The sequence below is a fragment of the Podarcis raffonei genome, chromosome 7, assembly GCF_027172205.1.
Source record: "Podarcis raffonei isolate rPodRaf1 chromosome 7, rPodRaf1.pri, whole genome shotgun sequence".
Lineage (NCBI taxonomy): Eukaryota > Metazoa > Chordata > Lepidosauria > Squamata > Lacertidae > Podarcis > Podarcis raffonei.
In genome coordinates, this window is record NC_070608.1 from 81,298,980 (window position 1) to 81,314,639 (window position 15,660).

Sequence of the window (15,660 nt, forward strand, 5' to 3'; positions counted from 1 at the left end):
CTCTCAGTCCATCTTTAAGAAAACGTTCTAGAAACTAAGAGCATTCGTAATCTTCTCCAGTGGGAGACAGTACCACTTAGCCAATCTCTGAGAAACTACTGTATTAATACATATATAAACAAGTCAGTTTAAATGGGAGCCAGTTGAATGCAATGCTCTGTTAATCCTCAGCAGGGCTTCACCTAATCGCTGATCAAATGTTTAAGGTCCTCTAGTGAACATGCCGTGATCAATGGAACTGACTTTCATCAAGTTAAGTGTGTATAGGATTTCAGCTACAGAGAAAACGTGATTATATTTTTTTACTGGGTCAGTTAATGACTGTGTAGTGCAAGTGTGAGAACCTGTGTCCAGCAGGCTAATCTCACAGGGAGGAAAAGAAGGAAGGGAAGGGAACAAGAACAGAGGGAGTGATGAAGAACAGTGCGAAGCAGGGAAGGAATCAGTTCAAGAGTGATCTTTCCCTTCCTCCACAGCCCACTGGGAGGGGCATGAAAGAAAAGAAAGTTGCAAGAATGGGTGTTTCCACCCACCACTGTCATGGAAGTTGCACCTCAGATTGCACCTGAGGGAATACAGCCCTCCAGAGGAGAAAAATGGCGCCCATTCTTGAAATGCAAGCTTTCAAGTTTTGAAACTCTTTTGTTGTGGTGATGGTGGTGGTTGAGAATGAGAAAACAGAGGTAATTGGGTAGCAAAAAGAGAGAGAAATATTCCCCAAAAGCTCTAGTTCCAATCAACTATAACATGAGTAGTCTTGGTTGCTTTCTCATAATTTTGGCACCGTTGGGTGTAACTTGAGTATTTGTTCAAAAGCTTGTCCTTCAGCGTTTTCTTCTTCCCTTGTACTAAAAAACGAGAACTAAAAACTACTGTCTTTTCAATAAGATTCATTACTGTGTATGCTTGTCATTTATATGTGGGAGTGTCACTCTTTTCACTTTCACATTTTGAGCCATATTTCTTCAAGAAAGCAAACAGCCCCCTGCCAATGTTATATGCATTGCATTCTGAGATGTTATGGGAAGAAGAATCCTAAAGCATGAATACAGCGTGAAAACGAGACAGCACATCCTCTCCTTAAACGAACATTCACATAACTTCATGTATTCCACTAGTCTTCGGTATCTATGCTTCTCTCACAATTGTACCCCACACTTTTTTCAAAAAGCTCAAATTGACATACATGGCGTTACTCCATTTTATCCTCACATCTGTGCAGAAAGTTACTTGACCAAAGTCACCCAGGTCAGCACCTGACATATCATGCCTTGGCAGGGCCTACGGCTGACAAAGTTCTAGGGACTCCCTTTTGGGAAAACAAATCTAGCTCAGCACTCTAAGCAATACAGTTAGGACTACCTACCATTCTAATTTCCCACAATGCTCTGCATCAATGCTATGTAAGATTTTTAATGGTAGCGAGACCCAGTTTCCCAACACGGCTTGCCGAAATGCTACATGTGATTCAGTGGTGGTAACACATTTTAGGGGAAGTGTTCAGTGCCGTAAGGTAAAAGTAAAGGGACCCCTGACCATTAGGTCCAGTCGTGGCCGACTCTGGGGTTGCGGCGCTCATCTCGCTTTACTGGCCGAGGGAGCCGGCGTACAGCTTCCGGGTCATGTGGCCAGCATGACTAAGCCGCTTCTGGCGAACCAGAGCAGCGCATGGAAACGCCGTTTACCTTCCTGCCAGAGCGGTACCTATTTATCTACTTGCACTTTGACGTGCTTTCGAACTGCTAGGTTGGCGGAGCAGGGACCGAGCAACGGGAGCTCACCCTGTCACGGGGATTCGAACCGCCGACCTTCTGATCGGCAAGTCGTAGGCTCTGTGGTTTAACCCACAGCGCCACCCGCATCCCTGTTCAGTGCCGTACCAAGCAGCTTATCTTTTTGAAATAATAATAAATAAATAAATTTTATTTATATCCTGCCCTCCTTCTCAAAGGAGTCCAGGGTGACCAGCACAAGAATGGAAAAACTCCCCCCCCCAACACACAACTAAAAACAGTTTTAAAGCATCTTTAAAAAAACCCAGCTAAAAACATTCCAAAACAGGTTCCATGCAATGCAATGAAACCTGGCATTTCTATGGAATTAACTAAAACAACTTTATAAACCGCTTAGTATTTGAAAATCTCTAGGTGGTGTACGACAGAAAAAACCCGATATCATTAAAGCAAAAATACAAACTAAAAGCAACAAAACAGCAATATAAGAGCATCTAAAAACAAATAAAGCAGGACTCTGGGTGATTCACTACGTATGTGCAGAATGCTGTATTTTATCATTCTTAACAGTGTTGTGTATGATAGTTTGACAGTAACTAGAGGAGTTTCATCAAGTTTCCTAAAGAAAAAGACAACAACATTTGAAATATTATCACTCATATAAAATCACCTAATATCAGAGAGTGCAGATGAGTCTCTGAGCACAGCGGAGTCTGCATTCGTTTGTACCAGAGGAGATCTAATCACTAATGAAAAACCATCAGTCTGACCTGGAGACAACAATGATGTCGTCACAGCTAGCAGTGTCTGTGACTTTAATAACGTTGGTGTCTGCAAGCCCTGCCTGAACTGATCTTGATAACAAAAGAGAATGCTTTCTGAACTGACTCCAAAAGCAAATGGAAGGGGAGAGGTGGTTTCAAGACAAACACGCTGCATTGTGTGCCAGTTGTTTATAGACTGGGTTTCAGGAGTTGTCCATGCTGTGAGTTTATAGACACTTTATCAATAAAGGTTGTGGGGCCCTTCTCGTCACTAGAGCCCACTGCCTCTCTCTCAATGGAGTACACCTCTAGGGGTGAAGCCAAACTGCTGTCTTTGTTGTTGTTGTTTAGTCGTTTAGCCACTCCATTTCTTTTACGGGTTTCTTGCCCACAGTAGTAGATATGATGGTCATCCAAACTGAATTCGCCCATTCCCATCCATTTTAGTTCACTGATGCCCAGGATGTCAATATTTATTCTTGCCATCTCGTTTTTGACCACATCCAACTTACCCAGGTTCATGGTTCTTACATTCCAGGTTCCTATGCAATATTTTTCTTTACAGCATTGGACTTTCCTTTCGCTTTCAGGCATATCCGCAACTGAACGTCCTTTTGGCTTTGGCCCTTCATGGATCACTTTTCCCCTTCATGGATCACTGCCTTGCCGTGGCGAAGGGGCTTGAATAACTCAGAGAAGCTATGAACTATGCCGAGCAGGGCACCCAAGATGAACAGGTCATAGTGGAGAGTTTTGACCAAACGTGGTCCACCTGGAGGAGAAACCGGCAAGCCACTCCAGTATCCCTGCCAAGAAAACTCCATGGACAAAGACAACAGGTGTATAAAAGTTATGACGCTGGAAGATGAGCCCCTCAGGTCGGAAGGTGTCCAACATGCTACTGAGGAAGAGCAGAGGACAAGTACAAGTAGATTCAACTGCTGTCTTGGCAGCACCAAAGTGACCCAGGCCAAAAGCCTTGCCTAGACAACAAGACCCTCCTGCTGATGTGGTCCAGAGGAAAACAGAGCAATACCTTTGGCACCAGCTTGGCTTCAGGAATTGCCAGGATGCATACTAGGTGCCATGCAACCATCTTAGGTACTCCATACTGGATTTGTGTAGGGCTTACCCCATAGCCTTTTCTCCTCCCACAGATGTCCCACAAGGCAGCGGAGGTTTAGGATCAGAGTTTTCCTTCTCCTAGGTGGTCTACTTTCCCAGGCTGACAAGCCCCATCAGCCTCCTCTAAAGCATGTGCAGAAACTGGCTTCTTAACTGTTGGACCCACTATTGGTCTCCTCCTTGCAATCCGCCATGGCCTGTCTTCACATGCAGTCCCTAACACACCGAGGGTTTGAGACCCATCAGCTACCCTCACCTGGTTTAGCTGGCCAGTCAAAGCCATATGTGAGAGCTGAGTGCAGGTTAGGGACCAAAGGTGGAAAAACTACCCCAGAAGGAGCATGATGTGTCCCCCAACCAGAGGTTCTACCCCTCCCCAAACACCCCATTACACCCTTAAGGTGTTATTAGTCCCTGAGTAATCAAAGGGACAGAGAAATCATGTGATATACAGGCAGTGTGAAGAGAGGCGCTTTTGCTTTCCCCACTTAGCAGAAGTGCCATTTAGGAAGCCTTGCAAGACAATGTGATTATATATTTTGCAAGGCATTAAAAGGCAAGCGCTCTTGAAATACCCCCACATTTTCCATCCAAGCGCAGGACTCTCGACTGAAACTTGAAATGGTGTTTCTGCCAGGGAGATAAAATATAACAGACAGAAACAGGTGCTGAGGACCCCTTCACACATGCTTGCATATCATTTAATCTCTTTCAACATTTGATGACTGGCAGCTGAATGTGTGAATGGACTCTGTTCGAAAGCACTGTATAAGAGTTCTAGGCATGCTGGTAAAGTTCGCTCAGTCCTACAAAGTGACCACAATAGTCCAGTCTCCAAGTGGCGAACTTACGTACCTGTTTGAACAGTTACAATTCCCTGATTTACTTCTGGTGCAAACACCAACCTTCTCTCCCAGTGCTACAGTTGTCGCCCTTAAAAAATACCTGACACCACATAACTTTAAGCATCTCAAGCCATCCTATTCTAACTAGCGGTACTTTGAAATAATTGGCTGTTAGTTTACCAGGCATTTATATCAAAAGTCCTCCCCACCCCAAGTGCCGGGAACAATAAACCCTCTTGAGTCACTTCTCTGCAACAGCTTTCGAGCACACCAAATAAAAATTTAATAGTAGCTGTAGCAGCTGTTATTATTTCAGAACAATTCACCCCCATAAAATGTTCTCGAAGAACCTGATCTTAAGGCTGCTGCCCTATGCACACTTACCTGTGAGAAAGGCCCATTGAATAATCAGATCAGATGGGTAATTTTTGGTGCCACCAAGGTTGTTGCTCTGTTAGATGTGGTTGACACGATAGCTTCCAACATCCCTCCCCACTAGCTCGTCTGCTCTGAGCCGCCACTGCATCCTTACAGTACTATCCAGCAGAGCTGTTCTGTGTCGTTCAACTTTTCTTCGTGTTGGGGAGATGTTCAGGAAATCTTGGTCCTGTAGGTGGGGTTGCACTCCCCAGAATTAAGGAGGCTGATGGGTATTTAGTGTTCCTATATGACCTGCTGAGCTTGCCCTTGGAAGCCCAAGTAGTCCCTGTAACACAAGACACTTTTCACCCTGGTAGCATTTTGTTTGGATTACAGTGGTACCTCGGGTTACAGACTCCGCTAACCCATAAATAGTACCTTGGGTTAAGAATTTTGCTTCAGGATGAGAACAGAAATTGTGCGGCGGCAGCAGGAGGCCCCATTAGCTAAAGTGGTTAAGAACAGTTTCAGGTTAAGAACGGACCTCCAGAATGAATTAAGTTCTTAACCCGAGGTACCACTGTACTCAATGCTTTATGCTTGCAGCTACCTCTGAAATCTGCCTTGGAAGTCAGCACCTGAATTCTAGACTAGGACAAGGCATAGGGAACACATTGCACCAATTTTTAAAGAACTCCACCAGATACCTGTCCATTTCTAAATACATTTCAAACATCTGGTTTTAACCTTTCACGACCTGAAAGGGAGCCAGTTGTATGAAGGACCATTGTTTCCCGTTGTGAATCAAGCCTCAGCTATTAAGATTATCCTCAGAGGCCCTTCTTTGCAGCAGTGACTGCAAAGAACTGACAGAAAGAGCTTTTCCAACTGATAATACCTTTATACGAAGGTGTACCTGCCACTGACTGACTGTCATTTGTTGTTGTTTTGGTACCTGGTGAAAACTTTTATATTTATCCATTTCACTGAAAATTTACCTGCTCTACTGCTGTCTTCTGTTCTGCTCTGTAGTTTTATTGTAGAATTGTGGCTTTACTTTTTTTATGTTATCTGCTTTGGGAGCCTCACTGGTTGAAAAGAAAAAGAGCAAATATATTCAGTGAATATATTTTTCCAATTAATCCATGTGCACGAACATTAAGATGCCAAATAGCACACAGCCTGCCATTTCAGCGGCTGCATTGGCGAGGCTCGTGTTGAGCTCCTAAGTGTCATACCATGTTATAGGACAGCTATGTTTTTCTAATCAGTCTGTGACAAAAGGCAAACAAATGCTCTCTGCATTATATCAGCACAGGACAGGCCATTGGAGAGGAAATTAATGCAGTATACAGCAGGTGGAAAAGAACCATCAGCACTAGGTAGTGGTGCTTTGGCAATTTTCCTTGGTATGAAAACAGGAGTGTCACAAGCAGTGTTCGAAACTCCCATTATTCTAGGCGCGTTTTGCGACAAGGAATTTCATTAGCGCGAGCCGTTTCTGAGCTCTGGGTGCAGTACTGTGCCTAAGATTTCAGATTAAAACTGCAGAGTGGAAGGAAATGAGGACCTTCTTCTGCCTCCCCACTTCTAGCTCCTCTCTGAAGACTGGAGAAGAGACCCTCTTAAGAATATTTGGGGGGGGGGAGGCAGGGGAAGCATGGCTTTGTTTTTTGCAGTCTTCAGATGAGGACTAGACCATGTGAAAAATGAATATAGGATTTTAGCTGCAGTTCATTCATTTTCAGCTTTGTATTCTTGTTATTTAAAAATCATGCCTGGACATTCTGTTGTTGCACCCAAAACCTAGGTTTAAGGTGCCATTTAGCTCTTAGCTTTCATTAAACCTAGGTTTAAGGTGCCATTTAGCTCCTACCTAGGATATGATACCATTACTCAGAATCCACCACAGAGTTCAGGATGATTAAACCCACTAGACTGTGGCCACTATAAACTTAACAAAGAGAACTTGCTGGAAGTAAAAGCCGTTTGAGAGTGGAACAGACTCCCTCAGAAAGTAGTGGACTCTTCTTCCTTGGAGGTTATTAAGCAGTGTTTGGATGGTAATCTACCATGTATGATTTAGTTGAGATTCCTTCATTGCAGAGAGTTGGACTAGACGTCCCTTCCAACACTGCAATTCTAGGATTCTACAATTTTATGATTGTGAGGGAAAAACAGGAGAGAGACCCTGTGTGTCATCTAGCTCTCCTTGGAAGAAGGTGGGATAAAAATACTGTATAAGATTTATCTTCCATCTCAATCGTACATACAGAAATAGTCACACTAGTTGTTGTTTTTACAGCAGAACTGCAGAGTCCTTGGAGGCTAACAAATGTATGATGGCATTTAATCCACTAATTAAGTGGATTGTAATCCACTTAATTAAATGCATAAAGTGTTAATCCTGAGTTGCAGGTACGTGGTTAGAGGGAGGGATTGTAAGAAGTTAGGACAGAAGGAAATTAAATGCAGCAAAGTAACAGACACTTATGATCAGTGCTTTTTTTTCTAAAAAAAATGTTTAGGGGTACTCTAATTTTCCTACTCATATTGAAATACTGCCCCTCAATGAGGCCAAACTTAGATTCACAAAATGTTTAGGGATATGCGTACCCCTGCATACCCCCAGAAAAAAGCACCGCTTATGATGATGGACGTAACCCTAAACTACGGAAATTCACAAAGCAGTTGGATTGATGGCAGAGACATCCTGGCAACAACACATAGAAATCCCTTGTGTGCCTTCAATCCACAAGTGATAGCATTGGAATTCTTGATGCATTGTTATTAAGCAGGTTTCACTTGACAGCCTCCCTTTGAAGTGGATTTGCTCCAGGATGGCTACTTTTAAGTTTCCTGAGTATTCGCCAGATAGATCTGATGAAGTGAAAGACAACAAAAACCTCATACCATAACAAATGAGCTGGTTTTTAAGGTGCCACAAGACTCTTTGCAGTTAGGCACCCATCTAACCCGTGTTAAAAGCTAATGATCTCCACGTCTGACAAGGCAGTTTTGGGTGGATCAAAACTGGCCTTGCCAGATTATATACATTTCCCCCCTTTTTTCCTCATGGACCAACACGACCGGCTTACTTTGCTTTTGGGGGTGCCCAAAGGTTGAAGAAGAAGAAGAAGAAGAAGAAGAAGAAGAAGAAGAAGAAGAAGAAGAAGAAGAAGAAGAAGAAACTGAATGTAATGCTTACACTGCCATCTTGACGACTCGCCAGTGTGCTAACTAACTGAAGAGAAAATGAGTAATGGAAGTGCCCCAAAGGGAGAAGCAGCCCTTGCCCGTGGCGACGACTCGCACGCGCGCGCAAGGAACCAGGCCGCCGCGTGGGGAACCAGCACTACCAGTCGTGAGGATGCGATGACACGCGTGTGTGGCCAAAAACTGGGCGGGCTGGAGGGCGGGGGCACCGGGGCTTTTCGGCTGCAGAGGAGTTATATGCGCTGCGAGGAGCGGGTGCGGAGGGGGGGAAACCTCCAGCTCGGCGGCTGCCATTTCCCAGGGCAGAAGGCGGGAAGGCGATGAGGAGGAGACAGGGGAGGAGCGCGCCGGAGCCGGAGAGCTCTAGCCGCCGCCGCCGACACCTCCTGCTCCTCCTCTCCCAGGCGGGAGAGCCGACGAGGAGCGAGCTGCGCGGCTCCGGAGCAATGGCCGCGTTCCCCGGCGGCAGCGGAGTGTCGTGGCCGCGCTCGCCGCCCGGCGCGGCTCTCGGCGCCGCTTTGGGATGGGAGCCGCTGCCGGGGCTGCAGATCCGCTCGCGCTCCGTGGAGCAGACGCTGGTGCCGCTCGTGGCGCAGGTAGCAAGCTACTCGCGGGCGGGCGGGCGGTCCGTCCTTTCTGCCGGGATCCTCTCTCCCTCCTCACCCCCCCCCCGATCCTGATTTGATACGAATGCAATCCGGAGCCGCTCCGAATCGGGGCCGCCTCCCCCAGGGCGGGCTTTGCGCGCGCAGAAGTCCCTGTTTCTACTTTCGCCCGCTGCTTAGCCATCGCTTTCCCGGGTAGAGTTTTAAGGTGTTGGGGGTTTGGTGGTGGTGTGTTTTTTTTTTTGTTTTTTTTGGAGGGAGGGTGTTTGCATAAAGCAGGCATAAATGCATGCCTTGCTTGCAAAAACCCTCCCGATTTGACGATCTCCCCCCCCCTCCGCCGCCGCCACCCCCGATTTCCCCCTTTTCCCCTCCCGGCCAAAAATCTGCAAAGAGAGCGATTCGGAACATCGGTTTGTCCGCACGGGAGCCGCTCGGCTAAATCGAGACCTTTAAAAAAAAATTTAAAAAATTAAGGCGCCCCCCCTTTAAAAAACAACAACAACATCCGACTGAAAGAGTTTTGTGCTCAGAGGGGGAAACCTTTTGGAATCCCAGCCCGGCCTTTGTTGTGCTTTTTCTTTGTGTTTTCCGCTTTCCTGGGGCCCAGGACTTCGTTAGATCCATCGCTAGCTGTGCAGGACTTTAAAAAAAGAAAGAGAGAGTTTCGACTAACTTCCGGAGGATTAGCAGCGGCGTTCAGCGCAGCCTTGCACTTCGTAGCGAAGTTTTTGCACGACCGGTTGTGTTATGTGTGTGTGTGTGTGTGTGTGTGTGTTTTAGAGTTAATATTGCATGGCTGTGTTACCTTATCCGAGAACGATGTGCAGCACGTATCCCTTGTAGGCTGCCTGCAAGGCTGCAGGGCAGGAATTTCAGCAAGGACAAATGCGGTGCACGAGCCACTTCAGCGCCCAAGTGCTCCACAAATAGTGCCCTAGAACTTCCGTAGGTGTATTTACTCCCATGATCGCCCCGTGCGCTTTACCGCAATGGCTCCAGATTAAGGAATGCCGTGTTTTATTTTAAGTTAGGACCAAGTTCTTCAAAAGAGGAAGGGTGTACGAGCAAGCCGTTACCCCTCTACTTAAAACAAGTGCATCTGAAAAGAGCAAAACTTATTCCCGAGTAAAAGTATGCACTAAGAAATTCACTTGCACGACAACAATGGAAAAGAAGGAGGAGCTGTGCAAAAGGCATCATCTTGTTCTTGTGCTGTGGAAATGTTCTGTTGAGCACCCTGATGGGTTGTGTCCAGCGGTATCAACCTTAGAAAGCAACTAGGTCTGCTTACTGCGGACCAATCCCTTTCCTGCTAGTCCACTTGAGCAGGAGAGGGTTGTTAAACCGCAACATTAATTTTGTAGAATGTTATGTCTGTGGGTGTGCAGGGAATTTCAAATATCTCACTTTGGCAGCCAGAAAGAGTGGGAAATCGCAGCAGAACAGTAACGAAACCATACTTGGAAACATCATTTTTGACATTCTTTGTGAATGTATTGCTTTTAAAAGCTGTGCAGAATCGTGTGCACATAAGAGACCGCTGACAACGTTGTAACTAATCAATGCTTATGGAATTGAACAGTATAGGATTGCATTGTACATGGTTTGTTACTCAGAGTGATGGTTGCTCTACTGCTTTGTAAACTGGAGTGTTATCAAGATCTGTCTAAATTTGCTTACTGTAATCCGGTTCCCTCCAGGTGTTCCTTGATTAAAATTCCCAAAGTTCTGACCATTGGCCATCACGGCTGGGGTCAAAAATATTTGCGGGGCAACCAGTTTGGCAAATATAGGTTTATTGTTTAGAAAAGAAACCCACTAAGCACACAAAATTACTAGCCCATATATTTTTTTTAACTGTCCTCTCTGCCCATACAAATTCCCATTACTAATTTGTGGCTCATTACCACGAGAATTACCATACCAACTTGCTTTGAAAAGCTACCATACTTTGCTTGATCATCTGATGGTGAGTCTCAATTTCCATAGGCAACCATGCGGCAAGAATATTGGGTGCTATCCAACCAGCCCTTTAGTGCAAATATTTCTGCTTGCACAATGGCATTTCCCTGTGTCCTCTTCCTACATGCACTCTAAATCCTACCCAAATCTGCTCTGGAGGGGGTGGGTGGCAGAAAACCAGAACAGAAGTGTGTGTGGGGGGGGTGAGTTCCCCTGTGGAAGCAGAAATCCTTGCACTGACAGAACAAGTCAGTAGAATCCCATCCGTTGAAACCATTTACATTGTGCAATGCGGTCTGCAGCGTGAAGTTACAGCCTAGGTTGGTGAGAATGGAGGGGAAATATCCAATAGTTGTGAGGCTGGCCTTAAAAAAACAAGGCAGGACAGCTGGAAATAACAGAAACAAAGTATATGCAAAACCCAACTTTATGAAAGAATCTATTTAGCCTTGTTTCTAAGTACAGTGGTACCTCGGGTTAAGTACTTAATTCGTTCCGGAGGTCTGTACTTAACCTGAAACTGTTCTTAACCTGACGCACCACTTTAGCTAATGGGGCCTCCTGCTGCCGCCGTGCCACCGGAGCACAATTTCTGTTCTCATCCTGAAGCAAATTTCTTAACCCGAGGTAATATTTCTGGGTTAGCGGAGTCTGTAACCTGAAGCCTGTGTAACATGAGGTACCACTGTATTACCTTAGTTTGTAAGTTGTAAACAGCTGGAAACTGTAATTCTAAGTATTTCTGAGTAAATAAGCACAGGATTGAGTTACATGTAAACCTTTCCCAGTAATTCCCATAAAGTTAAAAATAGTTTAAATTGGGGTGGTAAACTTGTGACCCTCTGGAAGTTGCTCCCTCAGCCCCAACCATCATGGCTAATGATCAGGGGCGATGAGAACTTGCAGTTCAGCAACCTCTTTCCATCCCTGGCTTAAAGTATACACTAGTTAGATGTGTATTGATGCGCAGGCAGTCGCTCACAGAATTCCAGACCCAATAATGGGCCAAATAGATCTTTTACCATGCACTGGACCAAAACTTTTTGTTCTGAAAACTTTGGAATACTTAAAAGGTAAAGGGACCCCTGACCATTAGGTCCAGTTGTGACCGATTCTGGGGTTTTGGCGCTCATCTCGCTTTATTGGCCGAGGGAGCCGGCGTACAGCTTCCGGGTCATGTGGCCAGCATGACTAAGCCGCTTCTGGCAAACCAGAGCAGCGCACGGAAACACCATTTACCTTCCCGCCGGAGCGGTACCAATTGATCTACTTGCACTTTGACGTGCTTTCGAACTGCTAGGTTGGCAGGAGCAGGGACCGAGCAACGGGAGCTCACCCCGTCGCGGGGATTTGAACCGCCGACCTTGTGATCGGCAAGTCCTAGGCTCTGTGGTTTAACCCACAGCACCACCCGCGTCCCTGGAATACTTAGCCAAGATTAAATGAGTAGCATATACAGGTGACGACCAATTGTTCAGGCGCGTCCAATTGATGAGCGACAGCCTCCCTGTGGAAATGGGGAGTTGCCTGTACACCATGGTTGCTGGCAGCTCAAGTTTGGACTGAACTGAAATGTTCCCTCTTTCCCTAATGTGAATATCCTCTTTTTTGTCACCACAAAGCCAAATAGGAGTGAGAACAATGCTTCTTGCACATAGTGTGCTATCTTGTGAGGAGGAAATGGTGTCTTGTGACAGTGCGAGACACCTTGCCTATGAACAAATTAGTCTTGTGGCACCCTAAAGACTAAGAAATGTATTATGGCATTAGTTTTCATGGACACAAGACCACTTTCTCGATGAGGGTAGCAAGTGGAGGTGGCCGTAACAAAAGATGATTGGGGAGTTTTGAAGCTTCATTAATGTTTGGAAAGTTGACCTGGGAATTTTTTACTCTACTTAGAGGTCAGGCACTTTGGTGGAGCAGTAGAGCAAATTCTTGTGGGTCTATGAATTTAGTACAGGACCTAAGATGGCTCACAGCATGAATGAAAACAAGACACAACTAAACCACACTAATCAATGTAAATATTTTTAAAGCTCTATCAGATAATGTTTCTCTGTCCTCCTGTTCCAGCTACTCCATTCTGTTCCACTAGTTGTCATGTTTTTGTCTTCTCCCACTCACTTAACATTTCGTGCCATTGAGTAATTATGGGCTACCTTGAGTCTCTCTGTATTTCTCTTGTGTATTGGTAGTGCTGTTTGGCTACAAAAACATAGAAGAAGAAGACTCTAGTTTGCATTAGTACATAGAGTGGCAAAGCACAGTCTAGAAGCACATACCCCGGCGTTAGTTCCGTTGAACTTAGTTGGATTCACTTCTGAGGAAATGTGCAGGATCAGGTGGTTCTTGCTGAGCTTTATATGGTAGCAATGAATAATATTTATATGAGATTTCGCCTGCTATTGCTATTGATTTTGGTTAGTGTCCTGTTTAAACTGGCTTGATCACATTCATTTCTCTTGGAGGGAAAGTGTTTAAATGCAGGTAGGATGTCTTAAGTGAGTTGTGGCTTGTGGTGCAATTGTGGCATCCCCAAATCACTTACTCTAGAAAAACCCACAGAAATATGCTTAGTGACTGGGCCAAGAATAGGCAAGAGTGATGATCTGTAGCTGCAATGCAGAATCAGCTTTCTTATCATCCCTGGGCTGAACTCTTGTTGGTCCATTTGACTTGAGTCAAGCACTTGCCATAGTGAGTCATTTGTAGTTGCCCACAGGAATATATTCTTCCACCTTTCTTACTTAGGGTAGCGTTGTGGCATCAGGAATAGCTTCAGATCTAATGAGACTGTTCAGTTAAGGGAGCTTTGTTGTTGTTTAGTCGTTTAGTCATGTCTGACTCTTCGTGACCCCATGGACCAGAGCATGGCAGGCACTCCTGTCTTCCACTGCCTCCCGCAGTTTGGTCAAACTCATGCTGGTAGCTTCAAGAACACTATCCAACCATCTCATCCTCTGTCGTCCCCTTCTCCCTGTGCCCTCCATCTTTCTCAACACCAGGGTCTTTTCCAGGGAGTCTTCTCTTCTCATGAGGTGGCCAAAGTATTGGAGCCTCAGCTTCAGGATCTGTCCTTCCAGTGAGCACTCAGGGCTGATTTCCTACCTCATACCAAACATGGTCCATTTAGCCTAGTATTGTCTGTCCTGACTGATTGCAGCTCCGCAGGGTCCCAGGAAGAGAGAAGATTTTCCATGACCTGCTACTGGATCCTTTTTTTAAACTGATGATTGAACCCGAGAGCCAGTGTGGTGTAGTGGTTAAGAGCGGTAGATTCGTAATCTGGGGAACCAGGTTCGCGTCTCTGCTCCTCCACATGCAGCTGCTGGGTGACCTTGGGCTAGTCACACTTCTCTGAAGTCTCTCAGCCCCACTCACCTCATAGAGTGATTGTTGTGGGGGAGGAAGGGAAAGGAGAATGTTAGCCGTGTTGAGACTCATTCGGGTAGTGATAAAGTGGGATATCAAATCCAAACTCCTCCTCTTCTTCTTCTGAGAATTTCTGCATGTGAAGCATGGGCTCAAGCACTTAGCTGGGCCCAGTGTCTCCCAGATGCCTAGCTGTGTTTGATTGAAGTGGCAAGGCTGACTGCTTTCAGCTCAAAATCTTTCCCCAACTTATTTGTCACTGTTAGATATATAACAGTGTGTAGAATATTTTTCTCCCTCTACATCCAGGTGCTCCTCAGTACGTTCAAAACCTACCATTTTCTTACAGAATATGTTGTTAAAGACCTTGTGTGCATCCTGGTCCTCTTTTCTCTAAGTTACTATGTCAGCCTTCCTGCCTGTTATATCTGGTCCTAGATCTTTTCACAATATCACCGTTGTCATATTACTTCCCCTCCGTCTGTTGCTGTGATCCTATCTCGCGCTTTGACTCTTGTTGCTGGCTTTTAATCCTTGGCTGCATCAGCTTTAAGTTTCTAGTCTTACCTTTAACAATTTCCATTAGTAGATCTCTTCTCCCATCTCCACTTATTCCAAGTTATTTCCTCTAGAAATGACATAACTGCGGAATCTCCATCTAGTTTAGAATATGATCTTGGCAATATCAGCTGCCATGGGTACATTAACATGACTTGATTCCTTTGCTGTGGTGATTATTTCTTACAAGCTATAATCAAAATCAGGGCTACAGTGCTGATTTTTCAAGGCATCTACCAGTTTGGGCATGAGAGATTGAAAGGTCAGATATGCTAGGTGGAAACATTTCCACTAATGTATTTTTCAGTGGAAAGAAAAATCTCATTTCTAAAACTGCATTGTTTCACAACATTTATTGGAATATAATTGGATACAGTACCAGTAAGATTGGGCCATTTCAAAGTTGTACTTTAACTTGTTTCAGGTCACTATCCCTAGGAAGCAATTATGCATAGCTCTTTGGGTATGCTAAAATTCCTACCTTAATAGCTTTCAGTGCCTTAATGTTATTCCCCCACCCCCAAATTCAAACATTGCAAAGGAAGTATATGCTATTGAGCTGTCATGCATTTGGATATTCTTGGATATAAATATTCCTCAAAAAAATATCCAAGCAGAGAATTGAATTTGTTTGAATATATTCAAATAATAACTTCCAAGTAATAATTTTCAAGTAAAGCATTGAATTAAACTACACGAAGTGCACTTTGTGAATTTCCTCCCTATAATCAGATATTTCAGTTTAACTGAATGGTAGAAGGGCTTGTGAGATCCATATACTGTACCTCATTACAGAGTACTTTTGCATGTTTACTTACATGCATTACAACAGAAACATGCTGTACTGGATCACAGTTTATAGGATCACAGAAATGTTAAGATTTAAACATTTCCAGAAAAAAACCACCCCACATCACTGGGACTCAGAATCATGTATTCCCACCATGTATAGGATGTTAAATGTGACCCGAGATACATACATACAGATGATTTCTGATTTGTTTGATTTTAACTTTCCCTCCTCCCCTTTCGGGAGGTGGAAATTAGGCAAAACGCAGAACTGCGCATATGCTTATGTCACATTTTGTTTCCTATGTGTGGTTCTGAATGTGGA

At 44.8% G+C, this 15,660-nt stretch overlaps 1 protein-coding gene and 1 long non-coding RNA gene across 3 annotated transcripts in view; one reads left to right on the plus strand and one right to left on the minus strand.

The window, feature by feature from the left end:
• Positions 1–2,072: 2,072 nt before the first annotated feature.
• Positions 2,073–8,312, minus strand: LOC128417948 (uncharacterized). The gene is made up of 3 exons (XR_008331630.1): positions 7,926–8,312; positions 5,826–5,915; positions 2,073–2,352 (listed from the first exon to the last, which is right to left on the minus strand). It is a non-coding gene; the product is annotated as an uncharacterized LOC128417948 (long non-coding RNA).
• Positions 8,313–8,326: 14 nt separating this feature from the next.
• CTNNAL1 (catenin alpha like 1) overlaps positions 8,327–15,660 on the plus strand; it is a 58,541-nt gene continuing 51,207 nt past the window's right edge. For both annotated transcript variants that reach the window (XM_053397193.1, XM_053397194.1), the window contains exon 1: positions 8,327–8,639. In XM_053397193.1, the coding sequence (XP_053253168.1) occupies positions 8,364–8,639 (276 nt within the window). In that variant the 5' untranslated portion in view covers positions 8,327–8,363. The remainder of the gene's footprint in view (positions 8,640–15,660) is intronic.